Source organism: Dicentrarchus labrax, unplaced genomic scaffold (genome assembly GCF_905237075.1).
Source record: "Dicentrarchus labrax unplaced genomic scaffold, dlabrax2021, whole genome shotgun sequence".
Lineage (NCBI taxonomy): Eukaryota > Metazoa > Chordata > Actinopteri > Moronidae > Dicentrarchus > Dicentrarchus labrax.
This window is the reverse complement of record NW_026136701.1, coordinates 4,688,354-4,713,002: the sequence shown is the minus strand read 5'-3', so window position 1 is coordinate 4,713,002 and position 24,649 is coordinate 4,688,354. Positions and strand designations below refer to the sequence as shown.

Below are 24,649 nucleotides of genomic sequence, written 5' to 3'. Positions count from 1 at the left end.
ATTGCTATTTACTATGTGACTATTGTATTTGTTATGTGAGAAAGTGGGCACCCACAAGGTATTATAACCCAACACTGCAACTCCCCCTCCCAAGTCTACAAAGCATTTACCATCATCCTTCAAGACTTGGTGGGAACCAAAACAGAGATAAAAGGAGAGGGATTGGACTTACATTGGTTGGGCTGACACAAACAGTTGAAATTAATTCTATTGCTCTGTGTCTGTTTGATAGGCAAAAGTTGTCTAACACATTTGCCATGACAGCTTGATAAATTATCATATGTAAGCGGTGTGTTTACAGAACATTGGCTTCAAGTGGTCAAAAATAAATTAATGCTACTTTAAAGGTCCAGTGTGTAACATTTAGATGAATCAATTGGCAGAAATGTAATATAATATTCATAGGTATGTGTTCATTAGTGTATAATCACCTGGAAATAAGAGTCATTGTGTTTTTGTTCCCTTAGAATGAGCTGTTTTTATCTACAGAGGGAACGAGTCCTCTTTTACGGAGGCCACCATGTTTCTACAATAGCCCAGAACCAGAGTTTCTCCTACATGCTTTGAAGGTGAGCAGATCTCATTTGGTCGCAATCTGCAACTTCACCGCTAGATGCCACTAAATCTTACACACTGGTCCTTTATAGAATTCTGTCTTCAGAATAGTTGCATAGCCATAGTTCCACAGATTGGGTGGAGATGTCAAAAATGTCTTTGTTTTATGATTGATATATAATACGATCAAAATAACAAAAATGTGTAATAACTCCAACCATATCCTTTAAGGAAGTGTATTGTCCCTGTACTGTGGAGGACAATAAGACACTTTCACAAAAGCTATTGTTGTCCAGTTATTAGTTTCTGCCTTCTATTGCCAATTGAATGTTCTTTTCTAATCAATTTTGATTCTCAACATCCGAACACATGGATTATCTGACCTGAGAGAAAATGAAGTGGCTCTGCTTTTCCAATTTGACAATCTCTCTCTCCATTACATAACACCTTTAAAACTGTCAGACTCAGCTACTGTACAGAAGGCTTTCTGCAGCTCCCCATCCTCCCTTCATCATGAAGGAGAGAGGAAAATCAAAGCTACTGTACTGGAGTTATAACAGGTTATTAGAATGTACAATCTTTTGTGCAGCATGCATCGCGTAGCATCATGGAAAAAGTAGTCAGATAAAACAAAGTTTTATGAAGTTCCCCTTACCTGAAAATGCGATCAGAAGGCTGTTCTCCCATCACAAGATCAAAACCGCGCTGGAAGATGGTGTAAGGCCAGGGACTGGCATGAAAAAGAGAATAGATCAGAGGAAGAGACAAAAAAAAGAGGAGAGAGAATAAACCTGTGTTAAAATCAAAGCGAGAGAAGCGTTAAATTTTTCAGTGTACCCACCTGCCTAATCTAAACCCCCTTAAATCACAAGCCATGTTTCAGTGTCTGACTTCAAGTCATTCCTGCCTTCCAGAGCCCCTCAAATCACAAGCAGCATTACGATGTGTGCTGTGTGTAAACATGCTGATTGAAAAATGTGTTCTCCGGCAGCCGACATGCAATGTGACTTTGCCTCATATCTGTTTACCAGGGGAGGGGATAAGAGGGGATGACAGGATGAGACATAGAAAGGGAGGAAGAGACAGTGGGTGACGGAGAGAGCAGACAGTGAAAAAAGAGAGAGAAAGAGTGGGAGCGGGAGAGAGGGGTGAACATCGAGGGGAGGAGACGGATGCCAAGAGGCAGAAGTGAGAGAGGGAGAATGATGGAGATTAATGGGGAGTGGCAGCTCGGGGACTAAACAGTCTGCAAAGTGAGAGTGTAAGGAGGAGAAGTGACAGGGGCCCGATGTCAGTCTGAGCAACTCCTACACTACTGTAAGCAAAAAGAACATCAGGGAAGAGGGGGAGCGGCTTCCATGCCACAGGCTGTGGTCATTAAACATTTAAGTCACCCCAGGGTGCCCACTCTGTCACATGGTGACAGGGACACAAGGGGACCACCGGGGAAATGAGATACAGAGGTGCAAAGTTGGGTGGGCTGAGGGGGAATCTACATTTTGAACATGCAGTGAGGCTGGCATGAGATACAGTCAAAATAAAATGAAAATTGACATGCTGCAAGCCACGGACTGGTGATGCTCTAGACGTTATTTTGGTTCTCCTATCATAATTAACGTGTACGGCTAATCTTCACTGCATGAGTGTTTTAAGTTGGTACCAAACAATGCATTTTGCTGTATCAGTTTGTCAGTTTTAATGATACTGCAAGGTGTGTTTAATTAGACCTAATTACAGGCTCACTTGCAATGTTTCATTTAAATGATAATATGGTACAAGTAAACATGATAAACAATTGAAATTACATAAAACACATCGATGGCACCAGGGAAGTGCAATTGGAATAATTAAAGACAGTGATTTGCTTTAATCAATTATTGATTCATTCATTTTCAAATTTACATTATACATTCATCAGTTCATTTTAAAAGGAAACCACCAATATAATTCGAAATGTTACTTTTAGGTTTACCATTTACTAATGTTTCTGTTTATCACATGCCTGCCATTACTGCTTTAATATTTAATTTTTCCATTTTGAGCAGCAACAATAAGCTCCGACAGTTCAGCCATGTAACAACACATTAAGTAATAACATTATTAAGAAATACATTTCCTTGATTCCTTATTCAAAATGCAGTTCATCCAAAAAAGTGCAAGTCCTACATTTTGCAATTTAATACAAAATGAGGGAAAATGTTTTACATATTAGGTTCAGGCTTTTTGGCATGTGGCAGATTGTTACAAAATGTGAGTGCTATTACATAAAGAAATGAAAATATATTACATTTTGTCGAGTTATTACATAAGGCGGTGTTCGATGGCTGTTATGTGTTGGATCAGGCCAATCACAACCTACTGCCTAATACTGCATCAGGCTTCATAAAAATGAAGTTGATAGTCATGAGAAATAATAACTGCTAAAATAAGCTGCAAAATAATTTTTGCTTAATTAGTCTATTGTCTGTCTATTGCTCAGATATCAAAAGGATAAATTACCCCACCCCTTCCTTACTCTTAGTCAATTTTGCTAAATGAGATATCCGGAAAAGAGCTGCCTTTTTAAAAACTGTTTTTCTGAATGCCTATATTCTGAATGGTTCGAATCTGGTTAAAAATTGGAGGAAAAGGATGACTGATGAGTAATAAAACAAGAGTAATAACATAATACACTGCACCAGGATAACTGTTGTTGGTATTTTTGGTATGCGGGATCACTTGTCTTATTTGATGTGAGCAGTTCTTTCTGTAACATTAGGACCCCCACACAAACACCCTGAGTGGTCACCCAGTGGCTGGCACTGTGACTGCAGGTGTCAGCCAAATGTCAAGGACTTTTTAACAAGCAGATGTGAACCCAATTAAGCGTTTATATGACTTCCCAGGACGGGATCTGAAACAGCATTTTTCAACGCCAAAAGATATCAAGTCATCACTTGAAATCATTATTGTAATATAGAAGAAGTGACCTTGCACCCAAAAAGATGAGCAGCCCAAAAAAGCATGATAAAGCACCCACAACTTTACTGACTCACCATTGGCCTAAAAGTGATTTATTGATGGTGATAAAATTCATTCAACTCTCTTTTTAGGTGTATGACTGAAAGTACTTTTGGTTTAGAGGAGCTTTATTAAATCAGCAAGAAACTACCCCAAATGATGTCACAGTGAGGTCAGCAGGGTTATATGTGTTGGGCTTGCAGTCTACAAATTCATAACTAACACATTCATTACAACAATGATGTAAGTACAATCTCAATACGCTTGATATTATGTTTTGTGATACTTTATCAATTCCCAAGAATAATGTTTTTAATGTTTACATGCAAATATTCATGTCAGTGGTTCATTTGTGGTCGTGTTTAAACCCCACTACATAGCAGTGTTGTAATCTACCTTCAGCCATTTGACTCCTTCCACTCCAACGCTCAGATTGCACAAAAAGTAGTGCAATGATGTTGGACGTTACATTAAATTAGACGTTACATTAAATTAGACTTGAAAAAACATTGTAAGTATCGCAATATACCGCAATATATTTAATTGTCACCCCTGTATCGTGATACATATCGTATCGGCAGATTCTTGCCAATACAGCCCTACATTACAAAGTGAAGGTGTTAATTGGAAAGAAATGAATTGGTTGCATTATGGGTATTGTAGAATTCAGGAGTTTCAGAGTGCCACCCATACTAATGGTTAGAATATCTCTGCTGCTCATTTGTTACATTCTCTGTTTTGACATCTGTTTCATGAGAGTCCCCCAACTCTACGGGAGTGCAATATTAAATCGTTGGATTACCCCTTTAATTATTCACAAATAGATAAACAAAGCCCAGCAATTCAGTATGGTCAGCCAGGCAGTAAGATTTGGTAAGTGGGTTTGGTAATTACTTTAAAGGCTTTACACCATTAAGTCAATCCAGATTAAGTCAAATGTATTTGTAGAGCACATTTACAAAACAAGTGTTGACCAAAGTGCTTTACACAGACGGATTTAAAATATAATTAAATAATTAAAACTAAAATAAATAAGTAAATAATTGTGAGAGACAGAGTTAAATAAATCTTATACTTACATCAATTATTAGGGAGACTGCAGCTGTAAAAAGGTCGACCTTTAGCTGGGGTTTAAACTTGGCAGTAGACGGGTAAGGTGCAACAGTGAAGGTTACCTCTTCCACAGTCAGGGAGCAGCAGTGGAAAAAAGCTTAGTCACCTTTGACTGGGAACGTGTCATGATGAGGAACTATCTGATGAGCGGGTTTGAGGGGTCTGAGCATACAGTGGGGGCTGTACACTGGTGGCAGTAAATGCAATGCTTTTAAAACCAAAAAAAAGTAAATGGAGGCTGGTAAAGAATGATTTCTGGGTTTTTGGTAAAAGGGAGTCTAGTTGCTGCATTTTGAACTGCAGGCGATATATGGATGATTCCTACATAGGTTAGTTACAGGATGTGATGTAATAACAGAATGTAAAATGGTCTCCAGATCTCAGAAATATGCCAATTTGTTGCTATTATCTTCATGTGGAAAAAGTGTATTTGTAGTCAAACATTACACCTCAGCTTTCTTACATAACTGTGGACAGACCCAGGAACAAAGGCCATCCATAATTTGATATCCTTAAAACCACTTAAAAGAGATTATTGAGGGTATTTATTCTTTTTTTATGTGCTTTGTGATATAAAAGTGATGTTTTTAATGCTATTTAAGTAATCGATACTGGATGTATTCACGCTCCTATCTGACTTTTTTTCTTCTTTAATTAGGCAAACAACTTTGAGACAACTCTGTATTTTATGTCTATGACTAATGAGTCACGTATAAATCTGTGTAGTTATGGTTCTCCTGCAGTCCTGTCTGATTCAGAATATTAATTGGTGTTGGCAAAATCACAGTTCTTTTTAATGTATCTTTTCAGCCAAAAGGATGGCCATGTTTGATGTGTAGGAGGAGCCCCTTGTAAATGATTTTTCTACCCTTTCTTCTGCCTGATAATGAGCAATCATAAACCATCATGAGGTGATTATCATAACTTACCCCTGATTGGGCCCCCACTCACTGCGGATGCAGAGGTGTTTGTGGACCGGGTCCTTCATGTAGCCATCAAGGCAAAGGCATTCTCCTGCAAGCAGAAAGGCGGTGATTCAATCATGGGTTCATTATAGTCAAGCCTTTTCTTTAATTCAGTGGAGAATTCCCTTTGCTCCTCTCCTTTTTTATTTTACTCCATAAGCGTTATCCCAAAGGTTACCCGCTTCAGACAGTTGGAAAACTCTTAATCATCTCTTATTTTTAATGCCGTACTCACAAATTTTCTCCATATTTTTGTTCCAATATATAAGCAAAAGCTTACAAAGTTTTCCAGCAGAAGTGCTTTTCATCGGCTCTTTCAGTACAATACAGCTGCTCTAAAAATGGCAACTAATGGCCAATGGCAACTAATGAAAGTGATGGTGCTCCCTACTGTGCATTGTGCCGGTACATGGTTTTCTGACACGTTTGATAAGGACACAATGTGAAACACTAACCCAATGCTACACTGTTATCACATGGAAACCTTACTGTATTTTTGCATTTACTTTTGGGGGTTTTTGGGTTGAAAATGTATGGTCCTCATTCTGCATGATAGGTTTTCTGTCCCTAAAGCACAATTAGACTGAGAATCTGTTTGAAAAAGAACAGACATGTTTGCTTAGTTGTGTCATTTAGCAAGAATACAAACCAAAGATCTCCTCCAATAAATGCTGTCACACCTATACCTGATACAGCAGAATACATACACTAACTGTACATAACTACAACAATTCAGTTCAATTCATGAACATAAACTAACCAAGATATATCGCGTGCCTAAACAACAAAACTTAACCACAGTTACCTAATGTTGAATCTGTTTGTTGAGATGTTTCAAATACTACTTATACCTAATACCACAAAAATCCCCAACAAAAAAAAATACATCTCAAACCACATAGTCACTTTTTATTTCGTATTCCATCTAGTTTGCTTAATCTTACTGTTTGTGAAACGCAATGAAAACAACAAAACAGCTTTGTTGGGTTTGTTGGTAGTTCCTAACTTTTTAGTTCCTGGAATTTATCTGCACAATTGAAAAGAATGCCAGACATCCTGAAAGTAAATACTGAAGTTAACTTCGAATCATTACTCCAAATGTCTAACTTTAATAGACTCAGTTTATATTAGCGTTTTTCACAGTTATCTGATTGGTCCCATTGGCTGAATAACATCCGCTACCTAAATGGGAAGTGATTAGATCAGTGATTAGTCTAATGAATAGACACTTGGCGCTGTCATTATTTACTAGCAAAGCTTGTCTGGGACTGCGATTTCACAAAATCCACTCAGCACTCAGGCCTAAGGCAACATTTTGGGGCAGTTGCTAATAGGATCATATGCAACACTGCTCACCTGTACTGCCTACAAATGGGGGCACAGTGATCATTTAAACCTGTAAACCCCGGGTTTGATATGCAGACAGGGTCGCTGAATATTTCTGAATAAAACTGATCTACCAATATCTTTTTGATAAATTCAAGGACATATGGGGGCGCCTGGATAGCTCACCTGTAGAGCTAATGCCCCATGTGCCATGGCTGAGTCCTTGCTGCAGAGGACCAGGGTCTGAATCCGACATGTGGACCTTTGCTGCGTGTCATCCACTCTGCCCCCCAACTTCCTGTCACTCTTCAGCCATCTCTATCCATTAAAGGCAATAAAAGCCTCCCAAAAATATATATAAAAATAAATTCAAGGACATGAGATCTAAAATGTCTTATACCTCACCACTGGAGATAGAACTATCATTTGAGTGGTGGAGGGATGCGGATTCGGCTCATGCTCTGCATTGGCATCCTCCTGATAAGTGAAGCCTTTTAGTAAAGAACAGTGAAGCATCAGCTTTTTGTTCTGCTGTCGGCTCCCAGGAGAAATGTCGGCCTTGACTTTGGCTCAGTGTGATTGATGGGGCTTCACCTTTGGTTTAGGGGTTACTCAGGAGTAACATGTACAACATGCTCTGCTCATGCTCAATGGGAGGCAAGTGAAGGGCACAGGCCTGGGCTTTTATACACCACTGTTAATGGAAAAGGTCAACTGTCAGTACCTGCCAGGCTAAAGGAAATCATATCCACTGATTTTACTGCTCATATTACTTGAATAAAAAGGAAATAACTAAGTCAGTTTGTGATTTTGCGGCTGTCTATATTTGATAGCACTCTTATATTCAAGAGAATTTTTGCGTGTTCTCGAGTTAAGTCCATGTCAGTACGAAGACTAGGTCAAGTTAAGCTCAAAATCTAAAGGGGGTCTGAATGAGAGATCAGAGTAGAACTGAATCCTACTCAAGACAAAGACAGAAAGAGACAGTGAGTACTTTCCAATAAATATTCCTGCTCAAGGAGTGTACATCCAACTGTAGACGCGCTACAAACATTCAACATCCATTTATCTTTTTTGACTGAACAATGCAAAGTAATTTAAGAGCTTCAATTGTTTGAGGTACTTATCCAGAAGTGAAGGGGGAAGGGGGTGGAGGAAAAATGCATTTTTTAGAATCCATTTATTTCTTCAGTCCAGTCGGCATCTTGTTTGACTGATATGTACTCAGCAAAGTAAAGTGAAAAGTTTGGCCAGATGATCTAAACCTGTAATTCTACATGACCAGACCATGGGCTGGTACTGGTCCATGCAGTGTTGGCTAGCAGGCAGCTATACAGTTTTACGCTTGAATTACACTATAGATTTTTTTTTTATCTACAGAGGGAGCAGGTCATCTACAGAGTCCGCCATGTTGAATCACCATGTTTCTACAGTAGCTCAAATTGGACAAACCAAACACTGACTCTAAATAGAGCCTTTTAGCATTTTCGAGTTTCATGGCCACCATACTTTCTCATTCATTTCATATTTAATATCCAAATTTTAGGGATTCTTTATTAAAAAAAGTACTTGTTTTTGCTAAAGAAAACAAAAACAAATATTCAGGCGACATATCATTATTGGATTCTTCAACTCAAATCAATATCGATGTCCAGTGTCAGGCTGGAATATTTAATTTCTCCATTCACTATCACCTGTGATTTGTGACTTTCACTTCTTGTGGTCATAGGGCTCCTTATGTCATACAGTTAGTTAGCAACAATATTCAAACATATGCTCTGCCCTTCAGATTTTATGCAATTATTTATGTAAAATCCACCACCTGAATAATGTGCTCCTCATATACTGTTTACTTTCACCTGGCTGCTTTTCCAACACTTTCCTTGGCAGCACTGCCAACATGCACATACTGTAGCTCTGAACATAATTGCTACTTTGGTGCGTTGGTAAATGTGCAGTGAAAGAGCGGAGATGTCTGACATTAGAAAGGCAATTTGAATGACATTCTAAATTGTGTCCAGAAACAAAACAAAAAATTGCTGTGCTGGAGCAACAATGAGATGACAGAAGCTGTAGCATTTCATTTAGATTTATTGCATAGCAACTGAACAATGCTAAACGCCTCATCTTGCTTTAATTGCCGTTTCATCGCACTCTAAGGTCACGGCACTCAGCGCAAACTTGTTTTACACTTGCAAGGTGTTACATTCCCTAATTACTCAATATCAAGGCAGCAAGCCAGTTTCGAAGCTTCACACTTTATTTTCATCACATCCCACCCAGCTATTTGTCACCACTTTAAAACACATAGAACTGAACTGCATTAAGGGCGACCAGGCTAAAGGCTAGACTAAAAAAGTACAGATTGTCTTTAAATAGCCTGGAACCCTTGATCTGTTGTGTGGGCAGCAGTGGCTGAACTGAAAGTATGTTATTCTTCAAACACTGTTGTGTCAATTGAGCGCACAAATTATTCAGCTTATCAGACAAATATCCACACATCGATCCATTATGCAGTGACATTAATCAAGCCCAGTATGTTACGATGTGGGAACATGTGTCTCCAGAGGCACAACATGTCTCTTTGTGTTTCATAAAGGTTCCACACACGCATTCTAGTCGGGAAGGTGGTGAAAAGAGCCCGTAAACATCAGCACCCAAAGCGGCCGGGTTTAGGGCTGTGCAGGAAGGGAAGAACCACGCGTTAAAACATCCGCCGTCTCTTTTAATGTCTTGCAGGAGCAGCACAGATATTGTCGTAGCCCATTTCAGTTTTCATCAGTATCTCCTCCAGCAGCAATGAGGATTGGATTTAAGCTATCTATAGCACCTCTGCAATCTCCCTGCAGCCCACACACACTTCTACTCACTCTCATGTGCACAAACTGACAAACACACACGCACACATATGCAACGGTTTCATTACGAATGCATCATATGAAAAATACAATACAATTACTGAAGCCTTGCTGCCAGTCCGCTGGTCCATATATCATTTTAAGGAGTGGGCATAGTGTGGCTTCGGGTGTGTGGGTGAGTCTCAGAAATTATTCCAGGAAAAAGGCAGGCATGAGACACACTGGCCCAGCTTTTTGATTCATTTAAAGGTCTCAGAACTCACTCTGTATTGCCCAGGGGAAAGTTAGGCTGCTGAATAATGGATGCAAAACAAGGAAGACACTTCCTCCTCTCTAAATGTGAGATTTTGTCCTGTACTCATAATTCAAGTGATGCATTGGCAAAGACTTTCCAAGAAACCAGGTAAAACTGAAAAGATTCATTTAGGCCACTATTTTTCATGTCTCCATTGGGGATATGTACACACATTTGAATACATAATTATGACATGAACAGATAACGCACTCTGAACAGATATGAACAGCAGCTACATTTTTGCAATAATATTTATCGCTTTCTCACCCCTCCCACTGACTTGTCACCCAACTGACACAGAGTCCCAATTCAAATCAAAATACACTCAAACATCTCGCTACTATCACAATAACTAAGGATATGTATATACATATATATATGAGAGATTTAAAACATTATAGTAGCAGAAAACAACTATTTGCTATGTAAAGATATAGTGAATGGTGTCACACTCCCTCTGCCTGTGTTGTTGTCGCAGCCTCTCTGTGGTTTGTTTACAGAGCCGGTCTGCTCTGTGTTCAGCTGAGTAGAGCCACTGGAACAGCTGCTTTTTTAATCTACCTTTCTATAATGGGTTAATTACAGATTTATTTCAACCAAACCAGAGCTGGTGATTGTTGCAACGGTGAAGACTGTTAAGTTTTATTTTGTTTCTGTTCACTTTGAATGAAAATACAATGTTAAGATGATATGTGAGGTAAAAATTGGTGGCGAGTGAGTGATATCGGTTTCTGGTTGAACAAAAGTTCTATCTCTCTGTATCAATCCTTTCCATAATGTTCTCAGACAATTAGAATGACAATTTGAGTCTGTCAGTGGTAAAAACAAGCATTTTTAGTGGGCGTACTTTGACGGGTGCATTTGTCCTTTAGGATTAGCTAACATTACATGAAGCCATAGCAGCATGTTTCACAGCTATTTTCTCTATCTTAACTTGGTGAATTAAGGGTTTACTTCAACCAAACCAGTGTTGGTGATTGGTGGAAGACTAACAACGATGTTTTTGGTGACTTTCATGTTCCAGTTTGAAGTGTGTTTTACGATTATCTGCTTGGTTAAATTACAGTTACAGTTTGTTTAATGGAGTGTGGTCACCTATGGCCTCCATTGTTTTGGTCTGAGATGCTGATGCTCTAGTGCAACATCTATTCCACTGCAAGTGAATTCTGTATATATAACCTTTAAAGTAGTGGCAAGATCTTTGATGTCCACTGAGATGGAGATAGATGTTCCTTATAACATCAGATATCCTATATTTTCCTATATGGCTAAAATATGACATTATTTTGTATATTTTGTGAGCATCTTAACTTATACAGTATATTTAAATAAGTAGAGTATTAACAGCAGCTGAAACAGTTTAACACAAGGTAAAAGAGTCAAGAGTATTCCCTTTAACTTCCTGTATAAATCCAAATACAGATAGTTAGTAATAAGTAGATATTTAGGTTATAGTAGTATAATATTACAGATAGTAGCTCTATGCTACACCCCTAGTCTCCATATTACTGTTTAATTATCAGTCAAGACTAAAAGTGACAAAATATAAATGTATTTGGTGTGTGTAAAACTGACGCTGATATATGTTTGTATACTCATTTGTAAGCAAATTAATTGCTAATAAGGCTTATCTGATTTGAGGAAAGTTCATGAAATAACTGATTTAAAGTTTTGCCGTTCTCTAGTCCTTGTTATGTACTGTGCAGCTATATTTTTTTATTCAAACCAGGCCTATTTTTGTATGTGAGAAGCATTTTTTTTTTTGTTGGCGAGGCAAAAGTCTACTGTCAACACCTCCACGGGGACAGAGAATGTGTCATATTTAGCGTCTTGCTTTGACATCATTTTCTGATCAAAATGGTAAAAAAAAATGTTTTAAAGCTTAAGTATGACAGGAAACAATTTAAATTATTGTATTAATATCTTCTGAATGATTAGAAAAGGGAACTGAAGTCTTTTGAACTATTACAAAAACAAATTGTGGGTGGCTCACCTTAAAAATAAAAGCTTACAACTATTGATGACATCTACTGAGTGAGATTTACTTGCAGAAATAAGGAATGTTTTCAGGCTAAATTGTTCCTAACTTGTTAAAACAAGCTGTATTATATTATTCTGTTTTACAGGCTCCCCACTTTCTTCATAGTGAATTTGGAGGCAAGGAAGATCAAAATGTATTCACTGGCAGAAAGAGTGATGAAGAGCTTGTTAAACAACTAAATGTTCTACAATTCTGTTTTATCAGCACACTGTTTTCATCATTTGGAATTCGAATGTGGTCTGTGGCTTGAATAAAACATTATGTACAGTAGCTGCACATGTCCCCAATTTCAAGTGTGTGTACGTACTTTCAAAGTATTTCATATAATATGTCTTGTCTGTTTTTTGATCATTTGTGTTTCATGCTTGTTGGTTTTTCATACTATGTCAGAAAAATGTTCTGTAATAACAAACAAAAAGTACTACATAACTGTCTCAGTTAAATACTGATACCACTAATAGGATCTACGTACGCATAGCATCAGCAAGAAGTTACTGAGAAAGTTACACTGAGTAGTACGTTAGTAATAAAACGGAAGCAGAATCAGAGTTTTCTTTAGAGGATTTTATTTTGGACGTTATATGTTGTGATCATGGCTGATATTGGGGCAGGATACGCAAAGAGGAAAAGTGATGGTGATAGAGTATGCATGAGTCAACCTTGGTTGATCATTCAACATATGAAGAGGATTGTAGGGCTTGAAAGGATTCAGAACTGGTCCTGAATGGCACACTTCCTCCAACAATATGTAAGTAATGTGTCTACTAAAAATTGTATTTTACACACTGCGAGATGAGGAATGGAGGCAGTGCTGTACGGACTCAAAACTTTTTTTCTAGTTTCTGACTGTCTTGGATTCGTTGGTGTTTGGACTCTGACTTGTCTAGGACTTGGTCATTGGTCTTGCTAAATATTTTAGTTGATCTCCAGCCAGTCCAGCAATTTTTTATTTAATTTTAACTTCCACCTTTCAAACAAAACCATTGATGAAGCGTGCTTGTTCAGAAAAGGGGAATTGGTTTAAGAATGGGAACAGGCATTGGAATTGGCAGCCTGGTCACATGTCACTTGCAATTGTATGCCTGGCTGCCAAAACTCATCTCACTGGCAAAGGCATTCTTTTCTTTTTATTCAACCCCCGGTAAAAGTTCCTTGTAGCTGCTTTAAGGGTTGACTTTTTACCCAGCATGCATCCTGTATCACATCTGTTAGTCAGCAGTTGCCAGTCAAGCCAACACAGCCAAGCCATTGCTTTCAAAATCCCAGCTGCAAATTACATCAGTGTCTCGTTTATGTATTCAGCTGACAGCCTCCGCAAAGCAATTTCATAACAAGTGCAAAGATTTATAAGCAGTTGTTTGTCGCATGATCACAGAGAGCCTTGTAAAGATTAAATGCTAGAGTACAACAATGTGCAAAGCTGGTTTTTACTTTTCAATCCAGACTTTTACAGTTTTTAGGTCACAATGAAAAATTCATGAAACGTAGCATCAATCAAAAGTTACTGATATGCTGCTTTTCCTCAATAAGCCTCTCAAGTATAAATTATTATTGTCATTTCAGGCACACCATCAAGATTACAGTACATCTATCCTTCTCTCCAACCCATCATCCATCCATGCATAGTGGGATAGTACCAGACATTCTAGTCCTGAACAAAACAAACTATATGTGATGCAAAAGAAGAGATAAGTGTCAATGTGACTCAAATAAGGGTCAGTAACATTAACATAAGATAACAGCGAGGTTACACAAAGACCGAAAAACCGGCTGCTGTGAACATCTGACTACAGATTCAAAGCAGAAACTGTCAAACTCTGCACACACAGATTTAAAGTAACTACTGTTCATTACAACTTGGGTTTTGTTTGGTAGAACTGGCTGTTGGTTATATTGGTTAAAATGTTCATGTTTGCTGCCCAATGGACCTACTTTTCCTACTTGTAGATTCTCATTACAACCCACTTATTTTCAATTTGCTTCACTTTGTTACAGTCCAGTTTTGTTTTGTTTTTTGTAAAAGTAAAATGGTTTTTTGCTTTGATTTGATTGATTCAACATATCAAATATATAGTATATAGTCAAATACTGAAAATGCGGAGGATAACACAAAAAGGTTTTTATTAATATATTAATATATTTAGCAGAGTTTAATCAAACAAAGACATCCGCTCTTTGTTAGACATTTTATTTACCTATTCCCTTAAGACATGTTTTTTTTTACACTGTATCCATTTAATTAGGCTTATACTTAGTGCTGTCAGTTAAACGCGTTATTAACGCCGTTAACGCAAACCCATTTTAACAGCGTACATTTTTTTATCGCAAGATTAACGTTCTTTTTGGCCGAGCATACTTTGTAGTTTTTTTCACATGCTGTTGCAACAACTAATAACGTTAGAAAAACTACAACACCACACCGGATCTAGCTAGACCGGAAAAGAAACAACAGGCACAGGATCCACTTTTCCATGTTGATAAGAGCATTGAAATGAGAAAAAATAACGGGACAAAAAGAAATCAAGGGACATTTAGAAAAGATAAAGATGTGTGATTAATTGTGATTAATTGCGAGTTAACTATGATATTAATGCAATTAATCGCGATTAAATATTTTAATCGTTTGACAGCACTACTTATACTTCATAAAAAAAAAAAACATAATTCTCAAAACTGTCTGTCTGCAGCATTGTGCATAAACATAACTTATAACTCATAACCAATTCAATATTAGGTTACATTAAAACAGGCTATGAATTCATTTCATAACTGCAAGCTGAACCCTACTTTATCATGTCTTTCTCTGCACACAGCTGTTTTGACTCAATTTAACAAGCCAGCTTTGGGCTTTGTCAGTAAAGCGGTGCGCTGATGTAAAAGCTCTACTGGAAACTGAAAGTGGAACTTCAGTTCTGGCATAGTTTCTTTGCACTACTTTCTGAAGTTCACATTAAGATTTGCCTCGTCATGTGTACTGAGTTTTAACAGTGCATTTTTAATATATAGTAAACAAGTAAACATCGCATGAATCCCTACATACATTCTAAGCTATGGCCACTCGGGGGTTCAGCGAGCCCCTAGACTGATGCGAACTGCGCCTGTTGGTGTAACTAATGTATGTGGCAGCCTGGGATAAGGTGGATCCAATGACAGATAAATTACAGCTTGTTTAGTTACCTAAAAAAAAAAGGTGCATTTATATGGTGCATAAGGCGCTGGTGTCACAGCTGATTAATGAAAGTAAACTAAATGAAGAAGGGGAGTGGCTCAAACTGCTTTAACATCACATTCATCAGGTTTTTCAGCCCAGTCAGCCGTCCCTTTACTGAAACGTGACTTCACAGTCACATTACAGCACTTTGGGAGAGCAGTGAGCAGACAGAGCTGAGGGGCAACTGGTGCTACCGGCGCCAAGTCGGACGTACAAAGGTAGGGAAAAAAACAGAAAATACACAGGAGTGAGCAGAGCTTTGTCTGTTTTACTATATATTTTAGTTCTCAGAAAAAATGCTATAGGATTATCACAGCAAAATATGTCAAAATAAGAGATGCTTTTATGATTTCAACTCCAATTGAACTTTAATTCCGATTAACTGTGGTTGTTTTGACGTAATCAAACTTTTGTGCCCTTGAACTTTCATTCTGTATTCGCTGCCATGTACAGTACAATAATACTACATTTTAAAGAGACATTTCCTTTGTAAGTTTGTGATGGCAGGTAATAAAAGCTACAGATAAGCAAAAGCTATTTGGCAGTTATGTCTATCAGACATGCGATTTCATTTTTTTCTGTGATTGGTTGTTCATTATGTATTTAGTGTAATTCATCCTGTTCTTGTTTCCCACTGTGTGGTGGTTGTTTGATTTTCTTCTTTGCTATGAAATGTACTGGACTTGAAAGACTGCTAGTCCTAGAGTAAAGTATTGATGAGTAAACTATTTGATGGCTTGGATTCAAATGCTACATCTGTTCAGGCAAAACAATCAATCCAGGCAGCTGGATAAATAGACTCACATTGTGGCAAGTTGGCATTTACTCCTTAACCTTTGCAAAAATCTGAGTGCTAAAATATATTTTCTTTTACACATTGCTCTTCACTTCAATTACAGTGTATGTGCTATAATGAATTGATCTATTAAGTATCCCTTATTTTCACGTATTGCTGACAAAATCCATCCAGTTTAAACCAGATGCTGTTTGCAGACTTGCCGCTGTTACCCAGTACAAATGAAGTTGACAGTGAAGACATGCAAACTAATTGATAGGCTCCGCAGACAGCTCCCCTGGAGAAAACCAGGTCGACTGCTCCAGGCAATCTATTTTCCATTTCAGGCCCGACAGTACGATGGACCACAGTCGTGGTCACACCGGTAAACAATTAAAGAGGCTCCTTCATAGAGCGACTGACTGCGACTGTGTTTTGGTCACCGGTGAGGAGACTGGTGATAAACAATGCAAGTACCGGAGGCTTTTTGGAGGACTGGGGCTCCACAGAAGCCAATAACTGGAACGCCCCCCTTTATCTCATACCACAGAAAGTTTGCAGGCTATTAACAAAGAGTGAATAAACAACAAGACTCCATATCACTATCAACAAGCCAGCTTTGCACAAACAGCTGCTTTCTTAAATTGGCAGCAAAGACGGAGCATCCTATTTTTCACAGAATTTCTAAAATTCTAAACTGTGTGGCCTTAATGGATAAAAAATTGTTGGAACATAGACAGGAAGTCATCGATTCTCTCTAATTAGAGCAATCACATTTGATGAATTGAACAGGTCTTAACTGCTGCGACAGGAAAAAACAAGCCAAAAGATGATGCTACAATGTTCAAATTCAATTTTTTTGCCAATAACTTTAAAACTGCAAGACTTCCAATACATTGTTGCTTTCTTTCTGTTGTGTACCACAAATTAATTGATTTCATCATCAGTGATGGCCTCATCAATTTTGATCAAGTTCTTCCTGCCTTTTATGTTAAAAACATACTCAATCTCTATGAAATATGTATAATATATGTGGTATGGACATCAAGTAGTATGGCTTGTACACAATACTTTCGACCATTAGCTGTTAAATAAATAAAATGTGGCAGCAAAGACTTGTCAAGAGAAGTGGGGTGTAATTACTTGATGCTCGACATTAAATTGCTTGACAAAGGCAAATTTTGCATGAATTTGTTTTGGTTCTGGTTATACGTCAGACAGACCTAATTCTTATTATTCCTACAAAGTTCCTTTATAACCCCATTGTGTTAATTGTTTTATGTTATTAAAACATCTCGCAATTAATTCTGGTGGCATAAGTTTGTCTTTGTAGTAAAACCATTGAATGCCGGTGATATCTGGTGCAGTCTAGTTATTTACAGATGTTCAGTGTCCATGGGTTGGATCCAGTGGGGGACAGGTGGGGCATACATTGCAAGGTTTCTACCACTACCAATCCACAATGCTTTACAACATTACTGTATGTTCTTACTATAAAAATATCCATTCTTGCTTTTTATAGATTTAGACCATCAAATGTTAAAGGGTTTGTGATTTTGAACCCAAGCTTTTAGAAAAGTAGCCAAGTTAACAGTTCTATATCACTGGTTAACACATTGACCAGAAAAAACTGAAGATACAAAAATCGTGCGAAATGTGAAATAAGTGATAAAATAGAAAATGTAAGACATGCATCGTCAGCACATCATACAGTACTTGTATGTGACTGTAGTTGATTTTACACTATGACTATAATGTTCACTTTTTTGTCACGTTAGCTGACTAGAAGAGTCGTAGTCCACACACTTCATTAGTCTGATATTTGCAGAAAAAAAAAAAAAAGCGTCACACTGTGATGATTGACAAACCTTTTCTCTTGTAACACAGCGCTGCTGCATGTGCTAACTGTACTAGCTGGTTAGCGGTCCTATTAGCTGACTGTATCCAAATTGGAGCTCAAGGTACCGGGGAGGTTTGGACACTACGAGTTTTGGAATGTCGGGAAGAGAAAGCATTACCACTTTTTCCATCATCATTTAACAGGCGGCTGTTCAAATATATATATGTATGTAAATAATGAATATCTTTAATCAGTCAACTATTGGTTTTAACCTTTAAAATCTTAATTAATTATCTTATATCTTTATTTTTTACACATGTTTAAGTAAAGTTTAAATAACAGTTTTAGAATAAAGCCCACCAAGGGGTAAAAGCTGATAAGCTACAGTAGTAAAAAGGCCTAATATTTCTATGGATGTACTGTAAGTCATAGGTTTAAGTTGCAAGCATAGGCAACGTTTTACCTACTCTGTATTCTCCAGACTCCAGTGACGAGGAAAGCTAGTCCAGCCAGAGAGCCGAGACCTCGATCATATCAACTAATGATTAACAGGGTTCCCATAGTAACGACCCTGGTACAGCACATAAGTGATACGTGTGTTGTGTTCTCGGCTCACCCGTCTCTGGGTCGCACTGGTGCTCACAGGGGTCCAGGAGGCGTCGTCCACACAGCTCACTGACCCAGGGCCCGCTGGCATTCTGCTGGTAGTACAACAAGATCTGGGCTGGATTCAGCCAGTCCGAGGCGTCCAACTGGCTCCCCTGGAGCAAAATGAACCTCGATCCTGAGGAGGACAGAAGGAGGAGGGGATGAAAAGGCACGGAGTATAAAGACGGGAGAAATGAGAGAGGGATAGAGGGTTGAAGAGAAGGAGGGATTGGAGAGGAGGCAAAGGGACGTAGAGAGTGAATGAGCAGATGGCAGGTGGAGGCAGGGTGGAAAGGTGCACATTAAAAACATGGAAACCAAATAACTGCAACGTAAATATTTGTTTCAATATTCATTAAAAACATATTAGTATATTTTAGACCAACTAAAATGTTTTCTGCTGAATTAGATACAGCAATTGCTCTAAACTAAAATAGAGAGTGAGGTACTTCAGAGGTGAGGAAAACTCCAACCCTCAGCGTTAGAAAACCTTCAGTAAAAAATAGTTTGACAAAAGCAGAAAATAAATATTTGATTAAAAAAAAAAAAAAACAGTTTAGGATTTAATTGGCTTCAAGATGAACCTGACCCTGCAAACACTGCCTTAAAAGCCGGAAACAACCTTCCCAACTACTACGACGTGATGTTTGAAAAAGAATGCTTGTTACTTTGTATCATTAAAATACAGTGAGATCCAGCCAAGATGACAAACCTTGACAGCAACAAAACGAAAAGATTAAAAATATTCAAACACTGAGAAATACTTCAGTGAAACAACACCTATAGTAACGAGACACTCATGTTGGTTATTATCAGTAACCACAGGCAGCCAGATGAGGCATCCACTTTATTGCCCTGCAGCCAAACACATGCGCCAGGAGGAGGAAGGTGACAGGGAAGAAAATAGACTGTTTTTGTGCACATATTTTTCATGCTGTTTGGATAAATATTTGCAAGGACTGAAATGTTGAAGGGTTCAGACAATGTCATAAATAAATGAATCACGGTTGGTGTAGTTTAATGTATGCACTGAATGATTTGAGTGTGCTTTTGTTTGGCTACAGGTTTACTGACAAACCTCGTCTTCTTTGTCCTTCCCATCAGTGCAGTGGGAAATTGTATTACGGAGTTCTCTGCTTTTCATGTATTTCTTGCTGAGCCAAAGGCTTTACATACAGCGTGCATTTAATTCAATTGTGTTTAAGTTGATGGCAGATTAAATTGGCTACAAGCCCTGGTGACTGTAACTGGATAATAACTTGGTTAAAGTACAAAGTCTGAAAGAAAATGTACAGCTCAGTTTTAACTAAAGGAACCATGTCAACAAAACGTTTGTATAGTTATTAACTGTGGAATCAACAAACAATCAATGAACAGTTTCTCATTTAATTACACAAATAACAAAAAAGGGAAGTCAGCAATTGCAAACAGCCTTAATGGCCCCTTAAATTAAGCTTAATGATTTAGCAAATAATGTAATTTAGCTGCAAATTGTTTATTTACCAACAGGTGGTCCAGCCACCATGGAACATGAATATGAAAAAGTTATGAGCATAAATCAGTTATTATGTTGATGAGCTGCATTGGTTTGTTTGCAATGTAAATTCAAATTTTGGAGCATTTGATCAGTTGAGGTGAAGCGAGGAGCAGGAGGGTGTTATTCTGTTACTTTATTTGGGGCAAATAATATTGCAGAAACTGCATATATTAGTCACTCTTTCTTAAATTCCTACTAAGCATTAAATAAATATGTATATATATATATATATATATAGTCTGGGTAGTACTCAGTTCTGATAAGTAGCTCCAGTAATACTGTCTGTTCCCTGCTCTAAATGAATGAATGTCCTGAAAACAAAATCTGAATATCTCATAAATCTCACAACACTGAGACAGCAACTGGCCAACAGCCAACGACAGCTAGTCTTGTTGCTAAACATACTGTCAAATTATATTGACTGTTTGTCAACTGTACGCAGTGTTATTGACTTTGAATCTCGCTAGCATAATGTTAGCTCTCAGGCTCGTAGCTGAGCCAACGGGTTCTATGAAAATATATGAATATGAAATGAAAAATCTCCTGTTGTCAAGTTGTATGTAACTTTCATCCTATTTACTGGAGTAGTGGCTTGTAAAACTGTTTGATTGCAAATCACATGAAAATATAAACTAATGACCTCATTTTTTCCCCTTTGGCAAATGACCACAGTATAAGCATGGTTATGCCATTATCCTGCATATATACAGTCACAAGTGTGTCTCCAGGAGTCAGAGGGCCCTGGATACCTGACACAGCAGGTGTCACTATAATACCTGATACTGAGAGGTATTGGCTGTGTGATCTCTGTAAATTAGCAGCAACACTCATTGACCAAAGCCCCGTCCATTTGCAAACATGGGATGCACTGGGCATTTGCTAACAGCGGCATATTTAATGACTTCTTGGCAGGCTCTGTGTGTCCTAGTTAGTGCCATCGCCTTTGATGATCCCTTTAAAACTAGAGCACACGCCGCAAATGGCCGCACACATCTTGTTTGCCTAATTGTGGAGAGTTGTAAAAAATTGCTCAGGAAAACTTTCAAACTTAGGACAGCCATCAGCAATGTTTCTGTTCTAATGGCACATTTAATGTCCTATTTGATGTCTCTGGTAATCATGGGCGTGAAATATTTTTGTTTTGGCATCATGAAATAGATTCTAATATTAAACATAAGTTCTTCGTGGATGTATGCAGAAAAGTATGTACTGACTTCCTTTTGACCAAAAAATAGATCAGAATATGAAACTGGAGCCAACTTGATTCAGATATTCATCATCACCTCAAGTGTGAATCTCCCTGAAGTATGCCTGAATGGACTTCCAGAGCTAGAATAAGCGGAGTGGGCACCAGGCTTAATAGTAGATTTAAGCACCACTGTGCAGCACTTCAGTCAGGGTCTAAACAGGGCTGTTATGTAGACATTTTACAATATCACATCAGATATTTATGAGTGGAAAATGTTTCATAACTGAAACACTAAAACAAAAGAAAAAAACCCTCTCTGCCTGAAACCTACATTAACCTAACAATGTTTTATGGTTTTATGAGGTTTTATCATGATGTGGTAAAGTGTAGGTTTAAGTATCTTTTATTTCTTGGTGACACTAAATTGTGTTTTGGGTTACTTTACACCTACCTGTCATTGTTTTTTTCAAATGCGATGATTGATGTGATGAGTGAGTGAAATGTCCACGTTCAGTTTGAGCATATTACATGCTTTAGACCGCTGGGCAATGGGGACACTCTTAGAGATCTTAGATGTAATTTTGACACATCTCAGACAAGACACAGATGGTAGCGGAAAACCTATTTCCACAAAATACAATTTGAGATGATAAACCTCAGACACATTCGATTTCTCCAAGTTAGTCATAAAGAAAAGTTTGTCCTGTCCCTTTGTTATATCTTGAATAGCAGCAGATATTGTTATCCTGCGTAAACACACAAACATCTCTAGATGATTACTTTCCCTGATGTGAAAGGCAAGGAGAAAGGTGTGACTCTCCGTTTGTGTGCTTCACTGTATTTGAAGGCAGACACACGCGCAGCTGTTGGCATTAATAGCTTCTTTCCCCAGTGGTAGAATCCAGATTTTCATCTGATTCACCATGACATCAAATCAAGTCTGATGAGATTGTGGAGACATTTATGGAAACATTCTAAATCGATCCCAGTTTTGTAATTCAACAGGCGAATTCGCCATCTTTCATCTCTCCTTTCAAAGTTCCCTCCCTGGACGCCTCCCTGGAATTTTAATATCTCCCTGGCAGGCCAGCGTATACCACCGGAAAGCAGCAGCACTCCGAATCAAATCAGACCTCCAGATGATAGATGAGTGAACCTAGTCACAGTCTATAATATATCTGGACTGCCAGCTCACTCCTGTGACAGCTGAAAAATGCCAATGAGCAAGCAGGAGCCAGGGCTTGGCCCCTGCGGTGCTTTTTTTTCCTTCTGCAGGTGCTACATTGAAATTCATTAGCAAGGTGGTTCAACATATCACAAAGTACAAGGGGAAGAGTGATGGAGGGTGTGCTGCGGGTGGTCACTGCGTCCTGGCCTCAATGTGCTCTGATGCTTTGAGGGCACTCTCACACACAGGCATTTGCTGTGTGGTGTCACATGGGAAACCCAGGGAGGGGGTGGTCGACCTGGCATTTACCTTTGTCTTTGAGAGAGCAAAGCGAATCGGCAGCTCGACTGCAAAACGCAGGCACTTGGTTCGGGAGATATAGCGAGCCGAACTCCCCCGGAGAGCGGCAGAAAAATGCCAGCTCAGACCCCCAGGGCTTTGAGCGCCCACAGAGGTGTGTGTGTGTGTGTGTGTGTGTGTGTGTGTGTGTGTGTGTGTGTGTGTGTGTGTGGAAGAGCTGCATTGGCAATCTGAGGCTGGTGTAAATCCTTACCGTCGGCGATGAGGTGCTCCGGCACATGTAGGATTACCCGGACTGAGAGGCTGCAGGAGAGGTGAGAGGAGTAAACCAGGCCAATCACGCAGCTGATGACACTGATCAGAGTCAGGGTGGTCTTATTGATGGGGCTCCGCGGGGAACCTGCTGCTGGAAAAAACAAACGCACAGGGAGGGAGTGGGGAGTGGTGGGAACAACAAACCACAGAGATATGTGAAGCAGTGACCGCTTTTCATTCTATCCATACCACAGACATACGCCACACAAACATACACACACACACACACACACACACACACACACACACACACACACACACACACACACACACACACACACACACACACACACACACACACACACACAACACCTGCACAGGGAGTCATTTTACAAACAAGCTGAAAAATGGGCTTAGCGCCCATGAAAAGGACCTTTGGATCAAAAACCTCAAGCCTTTGGGAGGTTTAGTCTAGGCATAGCTCAGTGGCACAGAAATAAGGTTTACCTTTGAAGGGTATTAACATCCGCGCAGGGATGTGGCGGGGGAAAAAAGAGACATGGGCCTAAATAAAAATGGTTCAGAGGTTGTTTTGCAACCTTCCCTCTTTTCCTCAGCTCTCCCTCTCTGCCAGAGCGAGAATGCCTCCCTTATCTCTTTCACTCCAGAGTGCAACACAGAAAGTGTTAAACGTGACCTCGTATCCACAGCGGCATGCTTGCACACACACACACACACACACACACACACACACACACACACACACACACACACACACACACACACACACACACACACACACACACACACACACACACACACACACACACACACACACACACACACACACACACAAAAACACGATGACCTTGAATGAAGCCATTTTAACCACTTTGTTTAAAGTGGTTATTTTTTCACTAGCAGAATAACTCTAGATTACATTGTCACTTTTAAATTACTCTGGCAGAACTTTCTCATTCAAAAGCTGCCCAAGGCCATCCTTTAAACAAAAGCCAAATTAGAAAGCTGACCTATTCTATTATGTATAAAGCTAGTTTATTTAATCAAGTAACTTACCCCAAGACTGGATGCCGGGCATTGTTTGACCTTTCTGACATCCTTTTATTAAATATATTTTATTTGTACATTAGGCTATTACATAAAAAAGTGTCATATTTCAATATTCTCATCCTTCCTCTCATCATTCGTCTGACTCGCAGAAACACTTCTGTCATGCCTCATGAATCATCCTTTCCTTTGGATCTAAACAACATAGTTGGAGCAGTGTTGCAACAGCTTTTGTTCTATTCTTAAGCCTCGCTCTAATTAAAGGTGTTGGCTACACTTCTGGAGGCTTCGCCGTGTTTGTGACACCTGTGCACATGACGGAGGAATAATTGGCTTGGAGGCGTTGTAAAGGCTTGTAACGCCTTCTGACAGCAGCTATTATTTTGAGGGCATTGTCTCTTTATTTATTTCTTTTATGTTTTCCCAATGTCTCTCTTCAACACACCATTACTGTACATCAAAGCTGCAAGGACATGGCATGCGGACAGATAAAGCATGCTGCACC

General features: G+C 38.9%; 1 protein-coding gene across 8 annotated transcripts in view; it reads right to left on the bottom strand.

Moving 5' to 3' along the window:
• astn1 (astrotactin 1) overlaps window positions 1–24,649 on the bottom strand; it is a 399,395-nt gene that overhangs the window by 266,588 nt on the left and 108,158 nt on the right. For 4 of the 8 annotated variants that reach the window (XM_051402015.1, XM_051402178.1, XM_051402333.1 and 1 more), the window contains 4 exons: window positions 23,075–23,227; window positions 18,596–18,763; window positions 5,598–5,682; window positions 1,211–1,285 (listed from right to left, as the gene is read on the bottom strand). In XM_051402015.1, coding sequence (XP_051257975.1) covers window positions 1,211–1,285; window positions 5,598–5,682; window positions 18,596–18,763; window positions 23,075–23,227 — 481 coding nt within the window. The remainder of the gene's footprint in view (window positions 1–1,210; window positions 1,286–5,597; window positions 5,683–18,595; window positions 18,764–23,074; window positions 23,228–24,649) is intronic. The other 4 variants (XM_051402098.1, XM_051402247.1, XM_051402427.1 and 1 more) reach the window with 1 other exon arrangement.